The 17,841-nt window shown below is 37.3% G+C and overlaps 1 protein-coding gene across 2 annotated transcripts in view; it reads right to left on the bottom strand.

Annotated features, from left to right (window-relative positions):
* Positions 1 to 17,841, bottom strand: part of CUNH8orf34 (chromosome unknown C8orf34 homolog) — a 442,661-nt gene that overhangs the window by 149,246 nt on the left and 275,574 nt on the right. For both annotated transcript variants that reach the window (XM_032296290.1, XM_032296289.1), the window contains one exon: positions 15,001 to 15,136. In XM_032296290.1, the coding sequence (XP_032152181.1) occupies positions 15,001 to 15,136 (136 nt within the window). The remainder of the gene's footprint in view (positions 1 to 15,000; positions 15,137 to 17,841) is intronic.

The following is a 17,841-nucleotide window of genomic DNA, read 5'->3' as shown; positions in this document are numbered from 1 at the left end:
ATATACTTGGAAGATTTTTCCATGTAAATTTTTCAGATATGCACTAAAGGTATTATAGCTGACACATTTTCCTATTATCTTTCAAAAATGGAATTTTACTCTAGTTTCAAAATATTCTTTATTGACATTAAAGTACTTGAATTTGGCCGGGTGCTGTGGCTCACACCTGTAATCCCAGCACTTTGGGAGGCTGAGGCAGGTGGATCACTTGAGGTCAGGAGTTCGAGACCAGGTTGACCAACATGGAGAAACCCCATCTCTGCTAAAAATATAAAATTAGCCAGGCATGGTGGCACATGCCTGTAATCCAGCTACTCGGGAGGCTGAGGCAGAAGAATCTCTTGAACTGGGAGGTGGAGGTTGCAGTGAGCTGAGATTGTGCCATTGCTCTCCAGAGCCTGGGCAACAAGAGCGAAACTTTGTCTCAAAAAGAAAAAGGCACTTGAATTCATCTTTTCTTTACAAAATAAAGTATGAATTTTGACCTAGCAGTGAAAAGAATTTTTCAGGCAAAACTTCAGGTACTTCAATATATTTGGTTTTGCCCTTGTTATTTGTCTTAAAATATAGAAATCATGGAGAAGTCGAAGTATTTCCTTTTTATATTCCCATGGAAAAATAGCAATCTTTCATATGCAGTGCCCAAATAAAATTAAAAATGAATTAGATTAAGTACTATGTAGGTAAATCAATATATTTGATTATAAATGATGTATTTGTAGATTAAAAAAGCAATAAAATTATAAATTTTGAAGATCATACCTGGATTTAGTAATGTTGAGGCCCTGAATTATATACAAATGAATCAATAGATATGTTGTTACCCTTTTATCTAGAAAAGGAAAGTAAGTAACAAAGAGAAAGTGAACAAGGGTGGAATGCAGTAAAAGATAAAAAATGAACCTGAAAAATAAAAGAAGCAATTGCTTTTCATTTAAAAGTACTGAGAAAACTGTCTTAGTCCATTCAGACTGCCCTATAACAAAATACCTTAGACTGGGTAATTTATCAACAACAGAAACTTATTTCTCACAGTTCTGTAGGCTGGGAGGTCTAAATCAAGGTGGCAGCAGATATGGTGTCCAGCGAAGGCCTGTTCCTTACAGACAGTGCCTCTGTGTGTCCTCACATGGAAGGGTGGAGAAGCAAGCTTCCTTACACCTCTTGTATAAGGGCACTAATTTCAACTGTACTGAACAAATGCAGGTATCTTAATTCAAAATTGTTAGGAATTAATAATAGCATGAATAATATAAAGCAGAATTGCTTTAGCTCAAACAAAATTATATATATGTTCTTGTTATATAAATATGTATTAAACATTGTGGTTGGACCAGATGGTGGTGAAATAAAACCATAATATATAATTTTAGAGTATTTTTTGATTATTTCTATTTAAAATTGGGCCCTTCTCTCAGTAGTTGGCAATATGCACCGAGAAGATTAGTGGCTATTACAGACTAAATGTATGTGTCAGCCCATTATATGTGTGTGTCCCCTGAATTCTTATGTTGAAATCTAATCTCTAATGTGATGATATTTGGAGGTGGGGCTTTTGGAAGGTATGTAGACCATGAGGGTAGATCCCTCATGAATGCAATTAGAGCTTCTACAAGAAGAGGCCAGAGAGCTAGCTAGCTCTTTCCACCATGTGAGGACACAAGAAAAAGTCTGCATTCTGCAGCCTGGAAGAAGGTCCTTACCAGAACCATGCTGGCACCCTGATCTCAGCCTTCCAGCCTCTAGAGCTAGGAGAAATAAATTTCCATTATTTATAAGCCACCAGTCTGTAGTACGTTGTTTTTTTTTTTTTGGTTTTTTTTTTTATAGCAGGCAAACAGATAAAGACAGTGGCTAAAAGCAGACACTTTTTAGGATATTAGAATGTAAATTAGCATTGATCTCAAATTGTAGGTAAACTGAAACAGTGGAACTGATTATTCACACGAATGTTCGTTGCAGCACTGTTTACAATAGCAAAGACCTGGAACCAACCCAAATGCCCATCAACGATAGACTGGATAGGGAAAATGTGGCACATATACACCATGGAATATTATGCAGCCATCAAAAACGATGAGTTTGTGTCCTTTGTAGGGACATGGATGAACCTGGAAACCATCATTCTCAGCAAACTGACAGAAGAGCAGAAGATCAAACACCACATGTTCTCACTCATAGGCGGGTGTTGAACAATGAGAACACATGAACACAGGGAGGGGAGCACTACACACTGGGGTCAGTTGGGGGGAAATAGGGGAGGGACGGTGAGGGGTGGGGACCTGGGGAGAGATAGCAAGGGGAGAAATGCCAGATGTAGGTGATGGGGAGGAAGGCAGCAAATCACACTGCCATGTGTGTACCTATGCAACAATTTTGCATGTTCTTCACATGTACCCCAAAACCTAAAATGCAATAAAATAAATAAATGGGAAAAAAAAAAGAAAAGAAAGAAATTATATTGCTATACAGAGTAAGGTATTATGAATGACTCTATAAGCTGTAAAACAAGTAACGTGGCTGCAAATCACTGGTGAAATCCATGTAATCTAAAAACAAAAGTAACCACATAGGACTTTAAAAATTAATTCAGGAGTTTTATTGTTTGCATAATTTTCTGTAAGGTTTCCCAAAAGTCTTACTCCAGTTTTAAATTTTAGTAAATTTAAACCGCACTAAGAATCTTGGGATATCTTATATATTACATGTAACATATTTTCTTGACTTGAAAACAAATAAATAATTGTACTTTGTCAGAAATAAAGATCTTTAGTGTAAAAAAAGAATTTTCTATTATAGAACCAAGAACTTAAGTGGGAATACCACAATGTTATAATTGGAGTGGAAATATCAATATAAAACAATGCCTTAAATACATATTTATTCAATAAAGTATTTTTGCCCTAATCTTTTTCACTAAAGTAGCCAAAAAGCAATGCCATTCCCACAATGCACCTTAATAAGCAGATTTTATTCTCTACGGTACACTTTTGCTAACGGGAACCACGGATCCTTGGAGAAATGGCTAATTTCAAGTTTGGCACTGTAAGGCATAAGAGAAGCAGAAATTTATAATACTAGAAAACAGTTTAAGGTAAACATGGTTTCATAAAGGGGTACCAAGACAATTCAAAGCAGAAGGAATAATCTTTTCAACAAATGGTGCTAGAACAACTGGATATCATGCAAAAGAATGAAAATGGATCCCTGTCTCACATCATAGACAAAAATTAAGTCAAAATAGATCATAGAATTGAATATAAGTGGTAAAATTACAAAACTCTTAGAAGATCGCATAGGCATAAATATTTGGGAAATTGAATTAAGCAATAGTTTGTTAGATACGACATCACATGCCTAAGTGACAGCAGAAAACACAGATAAGTTGGACTTGATCAAAATGAAAAAGCTTTTTGCTTCAAAAGACACAATCAAAGAAGTGAAAAGCCTCCGAATGGGAGAAAATATTTGCAACCATGTATCTGATAAAAGTCTAGGTACATAATATATAAATAAGTCTTACAACTCAACAATTAAGAGACAATAGCCCAAATTAAAAATGAGTAAGGAATTGAAATAGCTACTTCTCCAAAGAAGGTATAAACATGGCCAAATGTCAATCAACTAACAAATGAATAGGCATGGAGTACTGGCTCACCTTCCTCTCCTTTGTCCGGCATCTCACTCAAGGATGTATTGAGTAAAGGAAGTGTGAGGGAACAACAACAATTTCATTGTTTCCTTGATTGTCCAATATGGTTACTTCTCATTTTGTGTGTGATTCTATTACAATGCAGGGAAGTCAGTCCTTAGCACCCACTGGAAGGTTAAGAGTCTTCCCCTACCTGAAAATTGAGTGCATAGACTTTCTCCTGACAATACACCTATTTATTTTATTCTAGATTCAGGGGTACATGTACAGGTTTGTTACACAGATATATTGCATATTAGTGGGGTTTCGGCTTCTAGTGTACTCATCATTCAAATGGTGACCATTGAACCCAATAGATAATTTTTCAACCTTCACCCCCCTTCCAACCTCCCTGCTTTTGGAGTCCCGTTGTTTATTGTTCCCATGATTATGTCCATGTGTACCCAGTGTTTAGCTCCCACTTATAAGTGAGAACATGTGGTATTTTATTTTCTATCTCTATATTATTTCACTTAGAATAATAGTCTCCAGCTCGTCCATGTTGCTGCAAAGGATGAAAAGGATTTTGTTCTTTCTCGTAGCGCCAGTGTACTGTTTTCATTCCCTAATTTTAGGATACTTATTCTCTGGATGGCCTTCGGCATTTCCTAAATTTCTCTTCCACATATCACAGATATTCTCTAAAGTCCCAAAATCCTGGAAAAGGAGGTTACCCTGAATGAAGACCACAGCAAAGTCTTGAGTAACTACATGGGGAAGCAAAAACATATCCTCAGCTCTGCTGGTATGAATTGGAAACCCTGAGGGATTCATAAACAGGCTTTTCTTGCTGTTGTTTGAGGCAGCTACTGTGACTAGGAAGATCACCTTTCTCTGTCTCTCACATCATCCATTTCCTTTACATCACAGTCTTGGGAAAGGGGTTTATGAAATGGATGGATGAATAGGTAGATAGAGTAAACATGTAGATTGTACATCCATAGAAAGAGGAATGATAAGGAAATCAACATCTCTATAATCAAGGTGATACAGGAGCTAGAAAGAATTATTTAGGTAGATAGTGAGGATAAAAGGGGTCCTCAGCATGGCTTTCCTTTTAACAAAACGCATCCCCCAAATCATTTATTTTCTAACAAAAAGCAGCTGTAAAATTGAGCTGCAAACATAGATAAGCAAGCTGGAAGCTCACACCGGTGAATGCAGGAAGCTGTGCCAATAGAAAAGGGCTACCTGAAAGCTGGGCATGTTCAACATGGAGGTCCCCTTTTCTTTGTCACCACGTATATAGTAGAGAACCAGGCAACACGATGCCGGCCAGGTAGAGAACCCACCTGCATAATAAAAGTTAGGGTGGGGTGGCCAGCTTCTTCTTGCTCTATGCAAATGGCACACCTGGGTCTGACCAATCTTTTGTGACCTATGTATATCAGAGACCATCCCCTCAAACTCATTTATAAAACCTCTGCATTTCACCAAGGAACTGGCAATGCATTTTCTCCAGGACCCCTCTCTGCATCCCTCTCTTCTTTTCTTTTGCCTATGAAACATCTGCTCTGATCCTCACTCTGGTGTGTCCATGTCCTAGTTTTCTGTGGCCATGGGACAATGGACCTCCAGTATCACCTCAGTCAAATGACACCACTTCAAAAGTTCCTCTGTTTATTCAGGTAAAAATCAGAATCAGTCTTAATATTTTACTCACTTGAACAACCCTTATGACTGTTTCACAGACCTTCAATTTAATATTTCTTTTTTTTTTCTAGTACATAGTGTGACTTCTCTGGATTTAAAAGTATATTTGACTTATTTTGAGATGTATATGGCCAGTTTTTTTTTCCTGAAATAGACTTTTTTTCAGAGTAGATTCTATGCTAAAAACTGAGGTAACCACTCCATTTCACTGCAACCCCATAGGCAAAAATTATCATCCCATGTTCATATAGAATATTGAAGTCTACAGAGGCTTTCTTTTTTTTTCTGTAGGTTGTACAGTGGTCAAGCTGAGATTTCAATCCTGATATCACTTGCTTGAAAGTACCAGCTGTTTGTCATATAAGAAGAAAGGCTTTGAGATTGTGCCGGTGAGTGTGCACACATGTGCATACAAGGCCCTCCCTGCCCTACAAATCACAAAACAGCTACTAGAAGGAGCGGGGTTAAAGAGAATCTTGCATTGACTTACAAGCAAATGCACAAGAAAATGAAACTGATGTGGCCCCCAGTTTTTGGCTGGCATTTGTTATTCTCATGTCTTTTTTCATGCAGATCTTGAATGAACAATGGAAGCAGTATACCAATACTTCTGAAGGTGAGGCTTTTTTCCACAGCAAGAGCCCACATAAAATTACAACCAGTCACACCCGGGATGACGTAGCCATTCTAACATGCTTTATTTCCTCCCATGGCACGATCAAAATCTGACATTTTGGGTTGCACTTACTTGTTTGCATGTCTGATTCTAGCTGAAATACAAGCAAGTTCCTAGAAGGAAGAAGTGTTCATTTTTATTTCCAAAGCATATCACAGTATCTGACACAGAGTAGTGCTAGATAAATGCATTTGGATTCAAATTAAATGTTCCTGTCACTTGAAACACGGCAGTAGATGGTGCACTGTAAGGGAATGTGTTAACTTCTCTTCCCGGGTCCGCAAGGGGCGTGGTTTCAAAGGCAAGAACTTGCCAGAGGCCTGCCTGACCTGCCTCCTTTTCACGTTCCCAGTCCCCATCCGGAAGCTTAGAGGTCTTTGTCTAACTTTCGCGCGCGCAATCGGGAAGGTAGACTGCCCAGGTGAGCTGCTTTTGTTTATAAAGCCCGTGAAAAGCTATGGGAGGACTGTGGGCCAAACAACCAATTCGATGTCAAAGTCAAAAAATCAATCACTCCAATGGAAGTTTGAAGGAACTCTTATGGGACAAGAACTTCAATGGGGCGGGACTAACTCCCAGATTGAAAGACCCCCGGCCCCTCACCTGTGCGGATTTTCCCTCTCTGGGAACCTCTCCCACGGCAGCGTGGGAGCTCGCTTGCTCTCTGTTTCTCTTTCTCTTCTCTGCCTTATAAATCGCTTTTCTGCAAAACCCTTTGGGTCAGATATTTACTGGAACGAGCCCACTGCACCTCCAAGGCCTCTTCCCCTATTCCCGGGCAGGGGAGCCAAAAACCTGAAACACCCGGTTACAATTGTGTACGTGACTCAAATGGAATCCCGTTCGCCTCTAGGCCTAGGAGGTCAGCTTTATGAAAATTTTCAAAATTTAAACAAGTAATAGTTATCCATTTTCATCCTTATCCATTTTCTTTCATGTCTGTTTTGCTCACCGTTTCTTCCCATGGGAAGTTGCTGAATATAAACGTATAAAATAGTTAAGAATAAAAAGAAAAAACATAAACCAAATGAAACCAAATATATGGCCATTTACATAGGTTTTCTCAAGTCAACTAATAAATAATCTAGACAATTTGAAAAGAGTTCACATTCCTATGACTTGACATTTATCTTTTTACCAGCATTCTGTCACCAACAGTGATGTACTTGTGCTTTATCAAATCCACATATAACTAGACTCAATATTTTAATCCCATGATATTTAGGAGAAATGAAGAACCATCTTTGGTTGAATTACATGAGACAAATCAGTTAAAAAACAACAAGCTATTTAGGAACGAATTTCTCCTGGAATTCTCATGCTGTAGTTTCGGAGCCAGTATCACTGTATGTTCTCTATAATCCAATTTCTTTTAAAATGGATTTCAGCTCCCTTTTTTGTGCACTATTGATGTTAAGCATGAAGGAATGCAAACACTTGCACCATCAAAAGCAAATAGCATCTTACCACCCGGAATGCCCTGGCATGAGTCCACAAAAACAAGATTTAACTCCTGAGAATGGCAGTGTGTAGACAGAATTAGTGGGTGGTCTTTCCAGAAAAATGGCTTATAAACTTCATTTAAATAGTCATTAGTGCCTTGCTATCAGCAGTTGCCTGCTGGTTAAAACAAAATTCAAGACATTAAATAGAGAATTTTAATGCAAAGCTCACAATTTTGCAAATTACAATTTTTTTAAGCCATGAAAGTTTTGCTGATAATTACTGATAATTTGACTTATTAACCTACCAACACTTTAATTTTTTGATATGACTTACTGTGTACTATGACTCTTAGGCAAGAAATGCAACTTGTTTTGCCTATATCGTTCAAGGATATGTAACTGTATTTGTGGAATCTTCCGTAAGTCCAGCCAGGACATTCATTGACTTTTTTAAACATCTACCTAATAACAAATAAACTCACCACTTATAAGAACCACTATTATATCCTATATAGCCAATGCTCTATTTACTCAAAATTGTTGTTTTATAGAGGCTTATTTCACTCATGATCTAAGGGTGAAAATAAGATGTTCTGGGCTAGATTCTTTATATAGCTTGATAGTGAGTTACCTATTAGCCATGCGCTTTCTCACTTGCCAAATAATGTAATTTCTCTGTTTAAATTACACAAATTGCAGCAATGTTCACACCAGACTAAGGCTGTCAAGCGATATGAAATTAACAGGATAATTTCCAGCTTAAAAACACAAGTTATTTTGCACTTTTTAACCTCATGTAAAATATTTATGAAAACAACTTCTATTTTTCTTTATTTCTTATAACTATGCTAATCAACAAACTTGTTTCACATCCTTGCTCCTTTAATCGCTTTTTGGCACAGAACACTCTACAGACCTGTTTAATGTAGCCGGAATTTCTCTTTCCCTGATGCCTGGAAAAGTAGAAGTTCCTCCGCTGGTTGTGTTATCTCCCAAATCCCTCAGTCATTCCCAGTACAATGTGTCAGTCCCGTTACTAATCACATCTTCCAATCAGATCCTGAATGAGAAGAATTCTTTGCAGATATCTCTTTGGCATAATGATTTCAATTCCTTTAAATATATACCCAGAAATGGGATTGCTGGAACATATAGTAATTCTTTTTTGACTTTCCTGCAGAAACTCCACACTTTTCAATAATGGCTATATTAATTTATTTTTCCACCAACAGTGCACAATTGTTTCTTTTTCTCTACACACTCACTGGTACTTTTTATCTTTCCTCTTTTATCTTTTTGATAACAGCCATTCCAACAGGTGTGAGGCAATAATGCTTTGTGGTTTTAAATTTCCCTGATGATTAGTGATGACTAGCATTTTCAGGTTATCTGTTGACCCTTTGTATGTCTTTTTCTGAGAAATGCTGATTTCAATCCTTTGCCCATTTTTAAACTGGGTTCTTTGTTTTCTAGTTATTAAGTTTTTTGTGTTCCTTATGTATTTTGGATATTAGCCCCTTATCAGAGTGTGGTTTAAAAATATTTTCTCCCAGTCTGTGGATTGGCTTTATTCAGTGTTCCCTTTGTTGTACAGAAGCTTTAGAATTAAAATCAGCATGTCACAAGTTCATTGCAGCATTATTCACAGTAGCTAAGTTATGGAACCACTGCAGGTGTCCATCATTGAATCAATGTATAAACATAATGTGGTATATAAACATAATGAAATACTATTCAGCCATTAAGAAGAAGAAAATTTTGTTATTTGCAACAGTAGGGATGAACCTGGAAGACATTATGCTGAATTAAATAAGTCAGGCACAGAAAGCCAATACTGCACAATCTCACCTATATTTGAAATCTAAAAAAATCAAACTAATTGAAGTAAAGAATGGAATGGTAGTTACCAGAGGCTGGGGGAAAGACGACTAATGAAGAAAGGGAATATGTTCGTCAAAATGTACAGAATTTTAGTTAGACAGAAGGAATACATATGTTTCAGTGATCTGTTGCACAAAATGGTGACTATAACAAATAATAATGCATTGTATATTTCAATTACTAAAAAAGTAGATTTTAAGTGTTTTTATCACAAAAAAATAAGTATGATTAGTGATGGATTTATTAACTAGCTTGATTTAATCCTTCCATAAAATAAAAATATAACAAAGTATCATATTATACCTTATAAATACACAATATATACAATTACTATTTATTATTTTTAAAAAAACAATTAAATTTTTTAAATTAAATTATATTTAAAATTTATTTAACTTAAAATTATTGCTCTTATTGCTTTATAAGAGCAATAAGGTTCTGGATATACTATATGCAAACTCATGTTCAGACACTGTGACAGTAGGGGTAGACAGATTTGATACCTTTCCTCACCCATCATAAGGGTCACAGGTGACCCTCCTATAGCAAAAGACAAGGTAACAAAAGAAAAGCATAACAAATGTATTTAACCAAAGTTTTATGTGACACGGAGCCTCCACGAATAAAGGCCCAAAGACTCAGGAAGAGGAATTCTGGTTTCTATGTCTTGCTTCAAGGGAGAAAAAGTGGCAGAAGACAGGTAGAGAAGAGAAGGTCAGAGAGACCTTGCTTCTGAAGTCCTTCCAGTCTCCTTCAGTTCAAAGTACCCAACATGACAAAGTACCATATTTGGGTTAGCATGATCTGAGCCTCTGTAACCCTATGAATAGTTTACAAGCAGTGGAACATTTGAAAAAAAGATTAAGGAAAATGAAAATCTGAAGAGTGGACTACACTTTTTATATTAACTTGGTCATTGATGGGCTCTTTGCAGAAACCCTCAACATCATTTGAGTCTTATTGATTCTATATCAAGACGGTTGATAATATCTTAGTATTATAGTGTTATTTCAAGATCACAACATAACCATTAAGCTCATTTATTACATTTTACCTCCCTAGTTCAGTGAGAAAATGATTTCTTGACCTTGAAACTCTAAGAAACAACAACAACAAACAAAAACATTGCCACTTTACACTGTTTCATAGAACACAGAAATCCTGAAAGATGGACCAGAGATTTCTTCCCTGACCAGTCAGAAGTCTTAGGCAGAGAGGAAAATGTCAGGAAAATGAGGCTCCTTTTTACTCAATATCTTAGCAATTTAATGTGAGCTTCTCAAAAAGACGAGGAAAAAACTCAAAGCATTTTAAACTTCTCAAGTATTTACACGGTAATTATCCCATCCAGCTTCCCAGTCACCCTTGGAAATTATCTCCAAGGCTATATGAACTCCATCTCACAGTTAAACAAGGAGATTTTCTGAACTTTCCCTAAAATGGCATACCAGGTAGTTTAGATGTCAGATCCCTTTTATCACAATCCAAAGCAGATTGTCTTTCTAGTCTACCTTTGTGTAAACTCTTGAAAGGCATCGGTAAGTAAAGTGATATAATTTAACATTAATTATCCTAAACGTTCTTACTCATCTGCACCACACTGTCTCCAATCCCTCAATATTTGGAATTAAATCCTGATTCCAAGGCTAAAATCCAATGTCTGGTTTTGCTCTATGAACTCTGAATTCTTCTCTCATCTGCCTCTTCCCCACAAAATACAGGGACCCACAAAGGGAGCAATGGGGATGGGCACAGCTCTCTAAATGAAGCAGTCATTTTTCTCCATGTTGGTCTGATCTGCAGCACTGAATTTCTGACTGGCTCACTCTGTCTGCATTCTGAGGGATTACCAGTCTCTAAAGGCTGCAGGCTTCTTGCCTTCAACTCCTGCCCATAACCTGACACTCTGAGACACTGATAGCCTGTACAGACAGGAGTCTGTATCTTCTGGCACCAGATCCTTCTCCCAGTGGCCTGGAGCTTCCTTCACCTGCATTCTTCCAGACCTGATTCATTGCTTCTCCTTGAAGTTCTACCCGAAGGAGTTTAGAACATGTCACCCCAAAATATGCTGTTTTGGTATACTGATTACTTCAAACTGAAGGCACTTAGAAAACAGCAAATGCCGAACTTCCCTCATCTGCCTAAAGACAGATTCTCCAAAAGGAACTTCATTATTACCATCAATCACCTCCCTGGGAGTTTCATTAACCAAGGAAGATGAACTTTTATCACAGGAGAGGGAGACTAGGAGTTGACACCATGCCCAGATAAATTTTCTCACAAAGTATCATCAATTATCCCAAAGACCACTTCTTCTTTCTCCCAAAATCATTTCCTCTGCTCTAAGTTGCCTACATTCCCCATATGCTCTCCCCTATGAAGAGGGTATATAAGCTCCTAAATCTCACTAGGTTTTTAGGTATTCACTTTTCTTTCCTGTGATGCCGCATAGCTCATAACAAATCTGTAGATCTTTTCTCCTGTTAACCTGCCTGTTGTGAGTTTATTTCATAGAATCACTTATCAAATGCTTTGAAGGTTAAGGGAGAGTCTTTACTCCTTTACATGGTGTTCCTACAATTCAGAGGTTACAAACAAAGGCCTCTAGACTTCAGAAAGATAGTGTAAATGAATGACTCTAACCAGACAGACTAAAGTGCACTGGAGCATGACTGCTGCCCTCCAGGTCTAGAGCAGGAGGAAGCTACTACTGTGAAATCCTTCCAGAATATAAACCCAGGTTATCAGATGTACTAATTTTTAAGAGAAGATAGATATCCTTTTTTAAATGTGAAATTGGTAACTAATTGGTATGGCTTGAAAGTTTGTGTTCCCTCCCAAATTCATATGTTGAAATGTAACCCCCTGTGTGATAATATAAGGAGGTGGGGACTTTGGCAGGTGATCAGGTCACAAGGGTGGAACCCTCATGAATGGAATTTGTGCCCTTATAAAGGAGACTCCAGAAAGCTAGCTCACCCTGCTGCCATGTGAGGACACCATGAGAAGACAGCCATCTATGAGGAAGCAGGTCCACCCCAGACACTGAGTCAGCCAGCACCTTGATCTTGGACTTCTCAGTCTCCAGAACTGGGAGACATAAATACTTGTCATTTATAAGACACAATTTATGGTATTTCTGTATGGTATTTTATAGCATCCCAAAAAGACTAAGACACTAATCAAGTGATATTTCAAAACATTATGTGGACACTTGATACAACCAGGCATTCACCATCATGCTTCAGTTTATGACTTCTACCTCTTATAATTGCTCAGCCCTGCTTATTGGTTATTGTTATTGCTGTAAAGCCAAGTCCTTGGTCTCTGACCCAGGAGTTTCATGACATTTCCTAGTATGCGTAAAACATTGGTAGACTAACATATAAAGTTGCAAATGCAGTAAAATCTCAGATTCTTTATAGTTCTTGACAATCGATACTTTTTTTTTTCTTTAAGTTCTAGCTATGGTAGCTGCTCTAAAATTGACAGTCTAGAATCTTCCCTATGTTTTTCACATTTATCTGAATCAATATGTTTCTCCTTTGCTTTTGAAAGTACAACAATGCCTTATTCTCCATTGAAACAGTCATGAACTTTCATCATTTCAAACACCTAAATCTCTTTATATATCATTGTTTTTATCTATTTTAGGCCTCCATCTTCACCTTCAGACAATAGCTTGGTGCTTACCAATAAAGCAGAATGACTAGTAGGCAGACTGTCAACCTGTGCTGCCTGAGTTTCAAACTGTGTTTTTCCACCTGTTGGTTGTATTACTCTGGACAAATTATTAAATCAATACATGCCTCCATGTTCTTATCTATAATATGGGAATAGTAATAATAATTAATTCTGAGGATTATCTGCAAATTAAATCAGTTTACACATTTAGTGTGTTTAGAATAGTATGTGGTTTATAGCAAGAATGTAATACATGCCACCAATTTTTTTTTTTTTTTGAGACGGAGTTTCACTCATGGTACCCAGGCTAGAGTGCAATGGTGTGATCTCGGCTCACCGCAACTCCGCCTCCTGGGTTCAGGCAATTCTCCTGCCTCAGCCTCCTGAGTAGCTGGGATTACAGGCACGCACCACCATGCCCAGCTAATTTTTTTTGTATTTTTAGTAGAGACAGGGTTTCACCATGTTGACCAGGATGGTCTCGATCTCTTGACCTCGTGATCCACCCGCCTCGGCCTCCCAAAGTGCTGGGATTGCAGGCTTGAGCCACCGCGCCCGGCCGCCAACAATTATTATTCAGTTGAATATTTGTTGAAAAATTCTGTTATGTTCTGACTTTAAATGCAAGTTCTTTATGATTTACAGTCTATCGTTGAGAAGCTGGATGATCATTTAGGGCTACGAATGTGCTTGGTCCTTTTGCAGTTCAGATCCTCAATAGATTAGAAAAACATTTTTTTTTATATAAATTTTGCCTTTTGGAAAAACCACCACCTCATATCCCAGTCTTCTACAAATGACATGAAAAACCAAGCATCAACCCCTCTCCAGTCAAAATGTAAATGTACAACTATACTACCACGTTTAAAACAAAGTGTCAAATATCTCTTCCACAGATGACTGTGTCCACTCAGAATGCTTAAATATTATCGTATACATATAAGAAGTTTTCTTCACAGTCCTACTAAAAAGTCAATCCACCAAATATTATTTGTCTGAAGCAATGTTTCCATTGCTGTTTTCTCTATGTTATGCCATTTCTCTTAATGGCCTAGAATAACATCCCCTGATTTTCTAAGACCTGTCCTTTCCATTTTTCTAAGCCTGTGAAAATTAAAATAAAACTTCCAAAGGAGTAAAGCAAAAGAGAAAGATCTACAAAAATCTGGTTTGATTTTCCTACACTTTTCCTCCCTCCCTATATCCAAGCAGCTAATCTCCTCTCAAACAGCACAATAGAACAGCTAGACATAAAGAAAAGGAGATAAAATTGGCCAGCCAGTACACTGTTCTTGCTAATCTGGACCATTTACATAAGGGTTAGAAAGCTTGTTTTATCATTTAAACAGGCTTAAAAGCCTCTTTGCAAATGAGATTTAGTTCCTACGAAAGAATGAATTCTAGCTATTTGGTGAGTTTCTGCTAGACCAGCACTGGGAACTGACTTGGCAGTAACTACAAGCTACTTCTTTGGCCACATACGATATATGCAGAGATTGCCTCCAGCTGCCAAAACTGAAAAGTGTCAAGCTGATTAAATTCTTTCCAGGAGTTGAACAGGAAGAGGGGCAGGTTAAGAGGTCAATAATATCAGATCTTAAACTGTACCTGGCCAAACTCTTCCTCTATGCAGGTGCTTTAAAAGTGGCTTTGAATGTTCAGAGCCCTTAAAATTTCTTTGAAAGAGAACAGAATGGTGGACAGCAAATGAAATTCAGAGACAGAAGACATAAAATGGTCTCAAGCTGTGAAGTGAAGACAATCTGAAGTCTTTGATTCATTGTTGGTCTGCGTGGCACTGGGCACAGTATAAACTGCATAACTAACTCCCTAGCCAATGTTAGCACAAAAGATCACTGGAAGGAAACGATGTTCTTTACACAGAAGAGTACAGTCTTTGCATCAAAATCTTAGATTTTAAAAATCAAGATCATGTTTATATATACTATACCTATTATGTCTTTTACCTGGCACACCTTGAACAGATGTTCAGTGTGACCTTGGCCTGAGGCTCAGCAGGGTAAGTAGGACGGCCTTGGTTAAATTTGCTCCCAGAAGGTACCAGGGTTGTTACTCCCTCCATTCTTAAATCATTAAGATCCTCTGTAACAACACAAACAATTACAGAGAAAAAAATTAACTCTAGTGGAATTGAGGAGAAAAGTTCATGTTTTCAGGTATCTGCCATTAGTTTGTTAAGCAAAACAATTTAATTCCCCTTTGCAAAAATTTAACTTCATGTATCGATTATTTTTCAAATTATTTCTAGACGTAGTTGGACACAAATTATATGTGAAGATTTACAAGAGACAAAATGGTAAGAGACTGAATATACAGAGAGTGAGCAGAGCACATATGACCACAGACCACTGACTCACAACCTCTGCCATACCCACCGGGGAAACCAAACTACAGCCTCTGCAGCAATCAGCCCCAAGTGGTCAAAACTTGGTCAATGATTGCCCGCTTTCCTATTTTTTGTTGTTGTTGTTTTCAACTCAGAGCCAACCACACAAAACCAAATATGTTTCAAAACCAATTGCATAAATCTTCCGCTTCTAATCAGTTTGCTTTCAGCTTTTCCATCAACAACCTCCAATCAAAATATAACTGAAGTCTTCCCGTTTTTCACTCTCAATGTTCGCTTTCTACCTTCACCTGGGGAGGACAGCAGTAAGCCTGAATAGTCACGCCCCAAAGGTTTGCTAAAGCCCACTTCTGTTTTTCCCAGGTCCTCAATCAAGAATGAAAAGACCTAAATTTTCCCTTGAGATTCAGTTCTGAAGCAATATGTAAATGATTTCCTACTTCATTCAGAGAACAAGGAAGCTTGTAAAAAGGATTCCAATTACTCTCGGCTTTCACACAAAAGAGATATAAAGTTTCAAAAGATAAATCATAATTTTTCCAAGACTCTAATTCATTATTGAAGGCATAATGTACGTGAGGAGGAAAATCACTGTCTTCTGATGACTAAAGACCATAAAAATATCCTAGATCCCTTAAAAAACAATCAAGAGGATTGCATGTTTTAATCGGATATTACAAACAAGTGTCAAATAAATTGTTCTTGAGATGGTGATAACTCAGTCTAAATATGAACTGGCCTTTTGGAATCTGAGGAAGGCTTGTCAACAGACTTCTTCCATAGGCACTTCCCAGTGAAAGCCTTATTGTCTACTTGTGCATAAGGAAACTGGAAAAACACTTAGGGTTTTAACCCAACTTTATGAGAGTCATCAAAACGTATCACCTTGACCTGGTTACCAAGGCTTAGTCCCCTTGTTTAAGAGCCTAGGTGCCAATTTGAAACTTGGTGCTTCTGCAGAACTAATTACAGACTCCCCTCTTAATCTCATGGTTCCTTATGCAATACAGACATTACTGCTGCCTCTGAACACGTAACACTTTTCAGCCAGTGTTAAACACTCGTGAGAGTTTGTTACTCTCTCTCTCTCACATTACTGTTCACCACTGGAACACCCTATTTTTGCTACTCTCCTGCCCCTACCAGAAGAAGTGAACTCATGATTTTCTTACCTCAGTTAGGAAACTTTCTGCACTTCAGTATTTTTAAAGACTGCCATTGAAAACCCTGACTCAATATTATTTGTTGCTGGATCATATTTCAAACTTGAAACTAGAGATTATTCTACCACTAATTTATGTGCCTACAAAATATAGTCCTCTATATTTACTCAGAAGTAAAATTTGTCCAGATGGCAGAGATACTGTACTTACCTGAGTTTGTTAACTGGACAAAGACCTCAGAGTAAATATATATACAGGTACAATTTTTAAAAAAATACATGACTTTGGGATGCTTTGGAAACAAAGGGTTTCCTCTATGCTAGAACCTCCATCAAACATTGAGAAGATGTTTAAAACACTTTTAGATATACTCCTGCTCCATCCAGAGGTAGTTATTATAAAGATTGAAACTAATGATAATATAAATAATATAGAAACTAAAAGAAATGTTCTAACATATTATTTTGCCAAAGAAGCAGCCTTAATCAAGGTTTTGAACCTACCTACAATTTTAAAGAATAAATATCTGGAGTCATTCTAAGACACAATTATAAATTATCAACATTTAGCCCCTGATTCTGAAAAATAAAAATACAGTTCTAGCTTTACTCAGATAATCTTTGGCATTTTTGGTGGCACCAGAGGGCTTCAAATGAATACTAGTTAAATTTCTCCATGAAATGACTCATCACTTACAGATAAACTGGTTACAATCTTAAATCTTCAGAGTAGATAGCTGACTCGAGACCTTCAGAGGGAGGTAACAACCTCAGAGAGTAGACAGCTTCTGCCAGCAATATTGGATCAAGATCTCGGTGTAATTGCTACTTTGTTTTTTATCTACTTAATGACAATCATTCTTCTCATTTTCTAAAGACCACTGATAGTCAGCCACCCACAATGACCCTTTTTCTCTTTTATTTTATTCTTATTAAAATTTCAGATTAGAGCATAATCATTTTCTAACACTAATCTTGGATTATCCTAAATAGTAACTTTCAAGCTCACTGATTGCTAGATATGCTATCCCTCACTAGACTACCATCATCAAGAACCCTTGGAAAATTTCAGTCTCATCAAATGAGACCACAGGGAATTAAAGCTAATGGTATTTCCACTTGAACTAACATGGATAAATCAACCTGTGACTTTGCTAGTGTCCCTTTCTCACAAAAAGAACCTATTAATCTATTAATTAGACTCTGCAATTCTAAATTTGAATTCAACAACCTTTATAAAAAGATGAGTCAATTACTTGTCATCTGGAAGAGACTATG

Source organism: Sapajus apella, unplaced genomic scaffold (genome assembly GCF_009761245.1).
Source record: "Sapajus apella isolate SASKATOON/1434 unplaced genomic scaffold, GSC_monkey_1.0 scaffold35, whole genome shotgun sequence".
NCBI lineage: Eukaryota > Metazoa > Chordata > Mammalia > Primates > Cebidae > Sapajus > Sapajus apella.
The sequence above is the reverse complement of the archived record's forward strand: the minus strand, read 5'-3'. Positions and strand labels throughout refer to the sequence as shown.